Genomic DNA, 13,335 nt, shown 5'->3' on the forward strand with positions numbered 1-13,335 from the left:
ACTGTGCGTTAACCGATTATGGAGTATAGTGCTACTGCTGTGTATAATTGACGTTAACCGCCACTTTGTTGACACAGGTTAACCGATGAAGGACAGTAGTTCTGACAGAGACACATCTAGTCCCCATGACATGAGCGTGAGCCTCAAGCGGAAGAACCCGGATCCAGAATTAATACACGATTCAGAAGGTAGGTAAACTTATAATACAGTGCACCTTCATGAAACGTTTATTTGTTTGTATGTTTGTTGTTTAACGCCGCACTCAGCAATATTCCAGCTTTATGACGGTGGCCTGTAAATAATCGGATCTGGACCAGACAATCCAGTGATTGACATCATGAGCATCGATCTACGCAATTGGGATACAATGACATGCACCATCCAAGTCAGTGAGTCTGACCACCCAATCCCGTTAGTCGCCTCTTACGACAAGCATAGTCGCCTTTTACGGCAAGCATGGGTTGTTGAAGACCTATACTACCCCGGATCTTCACGGGTAGAGCCGTATGAAGTTGTCATTGTGGTAGGCAGTTTTAGGTACAAAATCTTTTAATTCAATAACAGTTTAATTTCCTTGTAACCAATATATTTTGTTCAAATATAGTTAATAACTAAATCGTATATGAGACATTTTGTTACAAGTAAAGTAAATCTATTGCACGTTCTTAAGAAAAATCTAAGATGAGCATCGATCTACGCAATTGGGATACAATGACATGCATCAACCAAGCCAGCGAGCCTGACGACCCGATCCCGTTAGTCGCCTCATACGACAAGCATAGCCGCCTCTTATGGCAAGAATGGGTTGCTGGAGACCTATTCTACCCCGGATCTTCACGGGTCCGATAATGTGACGTCAGGCCTGAAATGTATCTATTACCGGAATCACGCTAATGGATAACAATCATATCATAATAAACATTGTATGTTGGTCACGAGGACGGGTTTTCTAAGGCGTCGCAATTTCTGAGAACTGCTGTGTCCCTTTGTCGGGCCAGGACCTGCTGTCGTTTCGAATTCTAGATTATATCCTATCATAATCATTGGTCTGACAGCAGCTTATCTGCGCTGACAAGCCGTGTGATCACTGAAATATTGTTTAGCTCAACTTACAGACCGCCTTCTTGGTCTGGTGAAGAGAACGCCTTCCCGGAGAGCGAAAGGTCGATGGTTCGATCCCCGGTCTCCTAATACAATAAGACGTTAGAAGATGGTACTTATTGTTACTGTGCCTGGCGTTTCTCACCCAGTTTAACTCACTTTGAAATAAAACAACAAAAATTCTGGAGTAGGATTATTAATGTTGCAACTCAATGTTGGATATTTACTACTTCATTTAAGCTGCCGATGTTGTCAGAGAAATGAATAGAATGGTCAAAGAATTTGACAATTCCCCCGGGACACCTAAAACGACTTTTATCGTTGGAGTATTTGACATGGTCTCCAGTGTAACGTCATGATCAGGTATATCACTGCCACTTCACAAGGATAACTGTTTGTGTAACTCCATCACTTGAAGGATGGGCTAAAACAACAAAGAGTATTACCACTCTCTTTAAACGACTTAGCCCAGCCTCACGGACTTTAAGCATTGGTTTCTAAATCACTTCTTTGGGCATGGTGGGTATACTGCTTCATTCAACGTATTTATTTATCATTGCTCTGATCATACAAAATATACATAAATAACTGCACTGAACATCTCACATTAACATTATTTAAGCGAAATCAGAACATGATATGTGCACATGTACGCCAAGATGGGAAGATGGGAAGACTTCGGTGTTTTGTCATAAGGGAGCATCATCATGGGTGTAAGAACCCCACCCCTAGGAGACTAGCTTGTCCCCAAGGGCAGCAACCTGTGTCTCCACGTGCTTACCATAACAAGGAAGTGATAATTCTGTCAAGCCCTCGGGTTCAAGCGTGAGGGTCGGGCCACCATTTTGAAGGGTTTCCACGGTTTATCTCCGGATACGGCTTACGATGTTGTGTCGTGGGTTAGAAACCTTGGAACCCGTCCCACACGTTGGGCGTTTTGGGGCTGGGAATGTGACTTGGTTTGCTTTGGCAGGGGTTTGTTGTTATAGGAACCTTTTCTTTGAAATTCATTATTTTCCTTTCCAATTTCTGTCATTTCTGTGTTTGTTGTTTTTTCCTCAACCCTTTGACTGCCTGTGATGTAGCATAAGTTATATATGAAGAACAAATAACATTTCTTTTACTCGGCATACGAACGCTGTGTCAACGTTCGCAACACTTACATACACTACGACAACTCTGACTCGGCTCTTTCAAGTAAATAAATAAGATTTATCAGAAATTAAAAATGACAAAAAATATTTTAAAAGTTGTTCATTCTTAGCTATTTGGCATGAGTTCTGGCTAAACTACGTCAAAGCTATACGAATTCCACATTCTATTGGAATTAAGCATTAAATGTCGCATGTCAACTTCATGTTGCGAGGGGCCGAATATGGGCCAGTGACGTCGTTATTTTTTATGTAATCGCATGCAACAATGACACATTTCAGCCAAGTTCCAATATAATCAGCTCACCTCCCATACCTTGAGGTTAAACCGAGGATCTGTGCTCTACTTACAAATTAGGGACGTGATTTTTTTCACTTGTGTTGTTGACTAAGATTGGAGACAATGCGGTTTAACCTTGGTGGTGGGTCGATGGAAATTGAGCAAATTGTGAAATGTGTTTAGATCGTCCATGATGTTGGTTTAATTGATTTTAATTGCAATGAATCATGTAGAAGTATTGAAAGAATTTAAACATTTTAAAATGGAATTCAAACTTTTCTCATGATTAAATAACACATGGAGGTTTTGTGACGGGTCACTATTTCGCAACATTTGTGATGCCTTATTTAGACCTTTATCATGCAACACTGAACTAAAATTAGTTATGGCATTCATACCAAAACATTCATTAATATGAAAATTTAGCATGTTTTGTTTGATGTCTTCAGTAGTTTTATTTAATACAATTATGCAATTATGTTTTATGGTTGACATTTATGATATACTTTATAAAATCGGGTCGATCTCAGACTAATCCAACTGCCACATAAACTCCTAAGAATAAAAGCGAAAAACTCTTTTACATTAAAAGCTCTGAAAGCAGAGTAATTTGTACGATTCCGACTGAATCAGAAGCATGTGTTTAGGAATCACTATCAAATAGACGATCCATCTATTCCATCCAATAACCCTAAAACTAAAAACAAGTTGAAAAAAACCCAACCAAATGATAAATTATCAAAAATAAAATAAAAACAATGATCAAACTAAATTGATAATACCGATAAGAAGAAATAAAAAACTAATAAGAAAAAAAAAGCCATCCTTTATATGACTAGTTTAGTAACTTGTGCTCAATCATTGTGTATTTCTGTTTTAGACTACACAAATTATAAACACGGGGCTTCATACCATCATATTAATACCAGCCATTCATACCAGCAGTGCATTTGTTTCTGAATAACAACATGTATGGTTTCTGCGTAGGCAATGGTAACGTCACCAAGATTAACCCTCCTAACTTCAAGAAAACGCTAACTAAAAAGTGCACACCAAGGGTCTGATTAGCCTTACTTGAAAGGGCGGGGGAATCAAAAGGTCTCTTTATAGCTTAGAAACATAAGCCACTTTGACCCGGGTAAATGTAAATACATCTACACATCATTAGCTGGGTTGTTGAGTTGGCGGGGAAGGAGATAGCTGTTACGAAAATAGTGATGGCGTTGAGACGCTTGGGTCGCTATTGTGTCAGGATTGTGTTTGTGTGAAATGCTGATTTTGTGGTATTTCTGTCGTTTTTGTATTGTACTGAAAATGTTTTGAGGTTGCGTCGAAATAAAGTTTCTTTTTTATATTTTTACTGTGTGAATAACTGCTATCAAAAAGACATGAAAACAACTAGCTTATGAATCAAGGGTTTTGAAGACTTGCAGACATTTCACATTTTTGGTGATCCTTTCTCATTATTTTCAACCCTGTTTTACCTTGTACGTCCATTGAAACCTGTTTCGGCAGAAAATACGGATTAATCATTCTCTGTTTGATATTAAAAAAAACCCCATTAGTAGCTAAAGTTGTTATATGTTTCAAGATAAAACAAGTCAATCTATATATATCCCACTACCTAGCCTTTCATCCCCTTTAAACCATCCATCATTCCCCATATGTGCCACAGTCCATCCTTATTGTGTGGTTAACAGGGTATATCTACCCCAAGGATTTTCAAGTACGTCATTCAAACAAAACACCAAGTTGTTTTTAATATGGAAACCATTAACTGCCGGGCAAAAGAAAGAATACACCCATGTTTGATGTTGGATAAACATAAAACAAACAAGAAATGGTTATTCGATGGTGTTGTATTTGATAGTGGTCTCATGGTTTGCAGTGTTTCTGCGTCAGTTTTGACGTTTTGATAATGTTGGATTTTTTTTATCGAATCTGATTTTCAAGTCTTTACTTTCTTTTGCCCGGCCGTTTAGTTAATTGCTTGTAAATATCTCATTAAGATAAAGATATACATTCACCTCCTTGTGGGTGTTTAAAGCCCCGTCATCCTGGAATAGCGGGCACCACAAGCACGACAGCAATGTCACAACGTGTCAAATTACATTGTCAGGGTAAACAAGTCACTGTATCTAAGAGGCCGTAAAACGTGTCGAGCTGGAGGAGGCAACGGGGCTGTTTTTCGCGCAGTCTCCAGTGACAAATGTGCCATTTCTTTCTCCGTTTTATTCAGTATGTGTATTCAATATATTGAATTTAATACACAAGTAAAACGCAACATACGATTACTGTTACTCATTCTGTTTTGCTATCTACTACTGCTACTACTACTACTACTACTACTACTCCTTCTACTACTCCTACTACTACTACTTCTACTACTCCTCCTCCTCCTCCTCCTCCTACTACTACTACTACTACACCTACTGCTACTGCTACTACTACTCCTACTCTACTCCTCCTCCTCCTCCTCCTCCTACTACTACTACACCTACTGCTACTGCTACTACTCCTCCTCCTCTACTCCTCCTCCTCCTCCTCCTACTACTACTACTCCTTCTACTACTACTACTACTACTACTACTACTACACCTACTGCTACTGCTACTACTCCTCCTACTCTACTCCTCCTCCTCCTCCTACTACTACTACTACTACTACTACTCCTTCTACTACTGCTGCTGCTGCTTCTACTACTACTCCTACTACTACTGCTACTACTACTACAACAACAACTACTACTACTGCTGCTGCTACTACTACCACTACACGTGAAGATCCGGGTTAGAATTGGTCTTCGGCGACTAATGGGATCGGGTGATCAAGATGGGTAACTTGGTTGATGCAAGTCATCGTATCCCAACTGTGTAGATCATGATGTCAGTCACTGGATTGTTTGGTCCAGACCCAATTACTTACAGACCTGCCGTAATATATCTAAACTATTGCTGAGTGCGGCGTAAACAACAAACTGCTACTGCTACAACTAGTGCTGCTTAAACTACTACCACTACCACTACTACTTCTGCTGCTGCAGCTGCTAGTGCTAGTGCTACTTATTCTGATTCTGATTCTGCTCACGCTGCTGCTACCGCTTCTATTACTACTACTATAGCTACTGCTACCACCACCATCACCACCACCATACAACTATTACTACTACTTCTGCCAAAACTTCAGGACATACTACAGTGAAACCAAAGAGATTTGTTTGTGGGTAGAAAACACCCAGACATTAAAACAAATTCTCTAGTTTTATTAAAACCTTCACAGGTATTCAAGACATTAACTTTACATTCTCTTATTTTACTACTACTACTACTACTACTACTACTACTACTACTACTACTACTACTACTACTTCTGCTACTTCAACAACCTCAGTAGCTCGCTACTACTCTACGTCTACAGCCGATGTTCCTGCTACGTTTACAACTACATGTACCACTTCCCATTTTGATGGCACCAAAGTGTATATATATCTCTGACTAAAAATTGTTATGGACGAACATGTCGATTCTCGTAAATTACGATGGTTACACTCGAGAAAATAACCTGTATCTTAAAGCACATAAAAATACCTACATAAAATGTATTTAGGTAATAAACCGAGGAACAAAGCAGTATTCGTTTATACTGCTCCGTAGTCCATTTTTTTCTTTAAAATGTCAGAGCTTCAAGATTCGTCGTACAGTTTTGTGTTTGTTTGAACTTTACAAAAATACGTACTATACACCATTGATAGCATGCAGAGTTTTAAATTTGCAGACATCAAAATAACTTGAGACTTAACAAAAAAATTGATTGCTATTATAAAAAAAATAACAACCAGATCTGTTGTCGCGCAGGGACTCCATAGCCTTATTTGAATAGTAGCGTGAACTGTTATAAATGCATTTGAGGCTGACGGGATAAGGAGGTTGACCGAAATATGAAATATATCCTTCCGCAAATAATCACCCATAAACAAAATAGTGCGGTTGCTGTTCTGGAAATTCCCAAATGAAGTGCGGGTGACGACAAAAACCCATTCATACTGCGACACTTGGACATTACCTCGCTCCAGGTTTCAATTTAGACGTGTTGAATTTTACATGAGAATGTTTTATTGATGGTAGCAATTACTGTGGGCTGCGCCAGGCCCAAGTGTTCATACAACTCTACGGGAGATCCGTCCGCGTCCTATCTCAACACGGTGTGTGTGCATTTTCAGTCACTCTTTGCCACTTAATTGTGTAATATTTCACAAAAGTCCCTTTGCCATGCTGGCAACTCTATCCATATTTCTCACCACCCAGTGACGTCTTAGCACGTGCGCATGACCCGCAACTTGCGAGCAGACGAGATTGTCTTCTCGCCCGTGGTGCGAGATTTGAAACATGAGCTCTCGCGGACAGGCGAGATCTTAATTCAAAATGGCGCTTTGTAATTAATCCAGGAATGACCAAAGGCGGGAAAATGATCAGATTGGCTATAATAAAGAGATTAAGGCTGGTTCATTATATATTCAGGCCAAAGCAGTGATCCAAAATGCTTGTTTCTGATGTTAAGCATATCATATCAAATATGCATGCGTGGAACCTGCTTCCAAGTGTAATAATTGCTTTTCTCCCTCTTGGCTTCATATGATTATAACTTTTCATTTTACCGTCGTCGCGAACCTCCTTCCGCTGGAGAAGTGGACACGGGTGGTATTGTCTCGCTTTCACGACAGCTTTTAACGTCATGTCAATAACAGACGTACGTTTATTACTGAGTCCAATGTGTACTCGTATAGTTTTGTCTTTTTTCTGAAGACGGCGTATGCAACCAAGTCTGATACGCAGAGAAGTGTTCTCAAAGATAAAATTAACATCCCTTCCCCATCATCCCTAACCATACACAAAAACAAATCAAATCCATAAACAAACAGAATCATTTAAAATAAGGTACCCCAATATACTTTAAAGAGAAATATCTTCTGCTAAGTTTTATCCCAGGTAACGAAAAATCTTTATCTGGTGACGACTTTACTCTTGTTTGAGACAAATAAACAAAATAAATTACATACACAAACAAACGAACCATTACTAAACAGTATCGTAATATACATTAATAAGATATATCTTTTGGTGAGTTTTTACCTTGGTAACATCTTTTGTTTAAACGAAAGAAAAGCGATTGGGATTTGTAATAGAAAATAACAATGGATAGACAGATAAAATAACAAACGAAATAGCAGGGGAAAAACTTGACACGGAGTCAGACACTACTAGGGCATGTAGGTCTACATAAGCCCTTTAGAAAGTTTAAGTTGTTTTAGTACGTTCGGATATGTCCTCTAAGCACAATGATATAGTCTTATACAGATTAATGTAAGCGACAAAAGCTGTTTCCATAATCATTAAAACAATTCTGCTAAAGCAGAGTCTATTGTACGATTCCGACTATATCATGAGCACGTGTTTATGAATCACTATCAAATAGCGATGATACCAGGTGTTCACGAAAAGGTCAGCTTATCCTGTCCTACCGTTGGTACCCGTCACAAACACATGCACAGGCAAGGCAATTGTTCACCTAAAAAACACATGTCTACCATAAAAACATTTTGAAAACTTCGCTGAGTCCTTGAATGTTGTAACCTTGATCAAACGACTTTTGAGCAAGAGTAATATGACGCTCTTTGAAAACTTCGAAGTAAGAGCATGCTCGATTGTACCTCAAAAAGTAGACACCAAAGGCTGGAGCTGTTGGAATATTGCTCGACAAATACAAATAAAGATTATGAAAATGTATAAACATTTCTTTTGGAATATTTATAATTGAGATATGTTTGTACTATCGAAAATGCATGCCTCTGTCTTGAAACCCCTTGTCCTGAAGGTGGATACGACTGAGAGTCATACGTCATGCTGTAGAGTTAATGTATGTTTGTATGGTCTTTCAGAACTTTTTGCCGACTTGAGTCAAATGCAGGAGACGTGGTTAGCAGAAGGTGAGTTAGTTTATCTCTTATTGTGGAGCGATGTTAGTAGATATCGCACTGTTCGACGGATATATATGTTTGTAGATCAGACATCGGATTGTGGATGTCTGTTTGTAAATATCCGATTGTGGATATATGTTTGTATAAAAACAAACTCAACCCCAGACAGGCAGTGTGTGAGACATGTGTGGATGTGTGTGAGTGTGTGTATCTCGGATACTACATTTCCATGTTGGTGTGTTGGGTCAAATGAAATATTTCATCTGAAATATATATGTGCCAAGTGTCTGAGCAACTTTGGAACGATGTGTGAATGAACGTGTGACACTGTCTCAGACATGAACGTTTATGTGCCAATCCGTGTGACTGTATGTCTTTCAGCGTCATGCATACGGCCATGTTGAACGCAAAGTCTGTGGGATGACCAAACTGTCTTTTTGTCTCTGTATATATTTGAGTGAGACAATGTGTGTTTGAATGTGCATGTGGGAGGGGTCACGTCTTCGTAAATGTCTCCCTGTCAGTATGTCTCAGGTGGTCCGTATGCGTCTCAAATGGCCCGTATGTGCTCACACGTCACCGTGCGTCTGTATGATACGAACAGGGACCAAGTGCACGCGCATGTGTGCAGTAAAGATGTGCGATCTGTTCTCGTCTTCAGTTATCGATTTCTCAACACAATTGTTGCAGTTCACATAAAGGGCTCGCCTGACTATCAAATCAATCTAGCTGTCAGCAGTGTTGTGGAACCGGTGCAAGAAATAACAGTTTTTGAACATCTAATCTCAAGAGACATGTGAACAGTATCCATGCTATAAGTTTCAATCAAGTTAATGAGGGCGATATAATTAACTTGTGGATACACTTCGACATACTTATTCAGTTATCAACTTTTACACGTACGGAATTTGTTACACATCTTTGACAATACATGGACATACTTGGTCATGCAAGTCCAGATATCAAACGATGGACAGTGCATAATGTTCCAATTTACTTTTCCCGAAGAATGGTTTGATCTTCATGTTCGTCATGACCAAGATGCAGTGAGATCTGTTCTCTTGAAGGTAAAGACATGGAGAGGTTCTGGAAACATGACATTAAAAATGCTCAGGATTTATCTGTTCATTTTGAAACATACGGCTTCAGCTGCAAGATCCTGCAGTGCATATATATGACAATGTAAGTTAATGTGTGTTTCACGTTCACAGTTCAGATTCAGTTTAGGGTAAGATATGCTTTCCCTTTTCGCGAACACCTGGTATCATCACTGATTTTCAGTGATCCATTCATAAAATTTTAACCGCTATTTACGCCCAATGGCGATAATCGAGATGTTGACGTTTTATATTTAGTACATACAACGATTATGCCCAAACAGATTCCATTGGGCGTAAAAGGGCGAAATAGCGGTGAAAACTATACGAATGGATCACTGAAGATCAGTGATGACACCAGGTGTTCGCGAAAGGTGCAACTTAGTGCAACTAGTACGATATAATACCTCTATGAGACTTTGGTAACACCAATACCATTTCAAGACATATAAACCATTGGTTGACCTTACTTTGAATCGAACTCATCCAAATTACATTAATTATATTGTGTCATGAAAATCTGAAAAGGATCTATCGATTTCGAGCAAGACTTCAAGTGATAAAAATTTATTGTCTGCTAGAAAGACAATTTCACATGTGGTAAAGTAATCATAGTATTAAGCAGTGGAAACATTTCATTATGTGGGAAATGAAATGGGCAATACAGAAACTATAACAGAAGAATTGCTTCTCGACAAAACAATAGGTACAGTTATTGATTACACTTAAAAATATTTCCAAACTCTGTCTTGTGCAGAACCATGTACATATGCCTCACAGATACGCATCTCCCGTCGTTCAAAGCCGTTTCATTGGGGTTAAGGAACCGCGAAGTTGACATGATATTATTACCTTCTGGAATAATCTACTCTGACCATTACCCGATCATTTAACTCCTTTGTAAACACCTAAAGTCCGATCAGCTTAAGTCTTTATGCCAGTTCAATCACACGCCAACGATCTAAAAGAACATGCCACAAAATTTAAGCCGTTTGACCATGCTATCCACTCTGCGGACATCTAAATCCACATTAGTCTGGTTTGATTTGGTTATGACACGTGGGTAACTAGTTTACGTCAACAGTGTGCATTGAGTCTGAAAGGGTCATAGACCCAATTGCCATATGTAGGGACAAGGCGATAGCTAGATTGACTCCGATCTCCATATTTGAATTGGTAATGTGCCACAGCCTTTACCAGCATTGCTTCTCTTGATTGAACAACTGTTTTCATCCCATATGCAGGTGTTTCTTGCCATTGATGGTATCTAACATGTATGGGTGCTGTTGATGGTTGTTTCTCGTGCATCTTGCCATTAGATTCTCGTCAAATGTCTACAAATGAATTGGACACTCGTTGAGTGATGCAAATGTTTCTTTGGCTTGAATTAAGAGCCCTACTGGCAGAATTAACGACAGATTAGTTGACCATTTCTAATCATTCTTCTATCAGAATACTTCTACTAAATATGAATCTAGTTAGCAAAATCAAATCACATTTATGTCTGCATCATGTAATGGCTTGCGTGACGTACTTCTTTCGCTCAGGACAAACAGCAAGGAATAAAATGTTTGTCGTTTAGTTATAGGGTGATAAGATGTAGAGTGTAAAGAAGCCCATTTGAGCTTGACATTTCAAGTAGCAGAACTGTTAAAGATTGAACTTATTGACATGCCACAAATTAGGCGACGTTAGGCATCGTTGGTCGCGGAGAGAGTCGGGCAGCTTGACCCCTGTGAGTTTCTAGGGCTTCGCTCCTGCGTAGCAATATGCCCCCGTTCACCCAGCAGTGAATTGGGTACCCGGTAGGATGATATGGCAATGTGACTGTAAACCTCCTAGACCCTCATGGTGGAATCTGGCGTATTATATATTGCCTTATTAGTATATACAGATTGAAATAAAAATGCCGCATTGAGATTTTGGGTGATCCTGGCCGAGTCAGACTGGTTAGGCTCATGAACAGCTCAGGACCTATCTACACGCAGCCCAGACGGCGAATGGGACTTCTCCCAGGAAGCGCTGCCCAGTCTAACCCACCCAGAACTTTTGGAGGAATGTGAAGACTCCCTATTTTATTATTATTAATAATATTCTCTTCGGCGTAGCATACTTCTTCGTCATTATGTAATGATAGCTCTTGTAATGTCTTGGCTCGATACGGAGCCGAATGTGGTGGCGCTTATGTCAAATCTGTTCGGTTTCCCAGTCTGATACTATTGGGAGGGCATTTATGTCATTTCGCTGATCAAATAGATAAATTAATTTGCCAAGAAAATGTCAAAAGTGTCATTGGTCATGGCATGTGAATTTCTGACGAGTCTCGACATATCATATTATCGTCGCGATAATACCCTGACATTTCGCATACCTCATAATTGCCGTCTAACCAGGTGATGCACCTTTCGCGTTCTTGCAATGTATACATCAATACTAAAATGTACAGTTAGCATGATACCGTATGAGAAGGTGCTACAGTTATTAACTGTATACAAATATTAATTTATGAACATTCATAAATATTCGTTTTCGGTATTTTATGAAGCACTTAATAAACATTCTTTTAAGCCTGATCGGCACTGAAACATTTGTCTAATGAATGACATTTTGTTGGAATTGGCGTAAGTTTGTTATAAAACTAGTCATAAATGCAGAATAATACCACGTAGAGTTTGTTTAAGTGAAGGCTTTTTGAAGATTAATCTGTTGGTATAATTTTATAACTGAGATTTAAAATTTTGCCAACATAAAAAAGTTTTAACTGCAAAAAGAAATGTTAAAAACTGATTCTCAGAGATGTAACATATCTGGCTGTCTTCTTCATTTAGAGGTTTCCGTCAGATTCTAACAGTTTTTTCTTTCACATTCAGTTAATGCGTGTTCTTCAAGAGTATCTTCAAGATCCTCGGATTATCAGGATACACCAAAAGTGATTATAAATCAATATTGCAGAAAATCTGCCGATGTTTGCAACTTACAGATACTTTTAATACGAGGTCACACTTCTCTGTCTGTAGTTTCTCTGTACGTGGAATAAACTGTATAGAAGAAGCTAGAGGCGCTATGTCATACAAAAATAGAGTTTGTTCAAGATATACTTCAAACTATCACCAATCCCAATTTTATAAAATGTTATAGCATAAAAAGCTACATGTTACGTAAAAACAGCATGTAGCAGTGTCTTGGCTTCAAGTCGAGGCTGCACTCGATCTGTGAACGAGGCTCTCGCATCATCACACGCGAGTAATTGATCCGAGAAGAGTCCAAGCTTCCGGTTTGGCCTAGTTTGACGCAGCCAAGTCGAGGCCATTATAGAAACAACTGTCAGCCCATGTCTCATGTATCAATAATTTGGGCTTTTCTCAAGCTTTTGCCAGTTTTCTCGTCATATGGCTACGAAATTATCAATTAACGTGCCTGTCTTGCCTTTCAATCACGCTGAGGGAGAAGGCGTTTTTTCCCCTCTTTTCCTGTCATTTTTGAGAAGTTGAGATGCATCTATGCGAGTTCACGTGCTATTTTCCAAACATATACATCATGATAATGGTGCTTAGTTAATTGAATAACCCAACATAAGCTTCATCATGTACTTTTTAAAAACTGACTCCGTAAATGTATATGGGAATCTGATTAATCTGTTTATTTTTCAGAATGATCTTTCAATATCATTTTGAATAAACACCCACTTCGTGACAACCCACGAAATGTGTTGGTTCAGCATTTTATAATATT

General features: G+C 39.0%; 1 protein-coding gene across 3 annotated transcripts in view; it reads left to right on the forward strand.

Moving 5' to 3' along the window:
* Positions 1-13,335, forward strand: part of LOC124135858 (ETS translocation variant 1-like) — an 86,140-nt gene that overhangs the window by 11,981 nt on the left and 60,824 nt on the right. For all 3 annotated transcript variants that reach the window (XM_046501490.2, XM_046501491.2, XM_048382439.1), the window contains exons 2-3: positions 78-188; positions 8,468-8,515. In XM_046501490.2, coding sequence (XP_046357446.1) covers positions 86-188; positions 8,468-8,515 — 151 coding nt within the window. In that variant the 5' untranslated portion in view covers positions 78-85. The remainder of the gene's footprint in view (positions 1-77; positions 189-8,467; positions 8,516-13,335) is intronic.

The sequence above is a fragment of the Haliotis rufescens genome, unplaced genomic scaffold (assembly GCF_023055435.1).
Source record: "Haliotis rufescens isolate VD_foot unplaced genomic scaffold, xgHalRufe1.0.p SCAF_4, whole genome shotgun sequence".
Taxonomy (NCBI): Eukaryota; Metazoa; Mollusca; class Gastropoda; order Lepetellida; family Haliotidae; genus Haliotis; species Haliotis rufescens.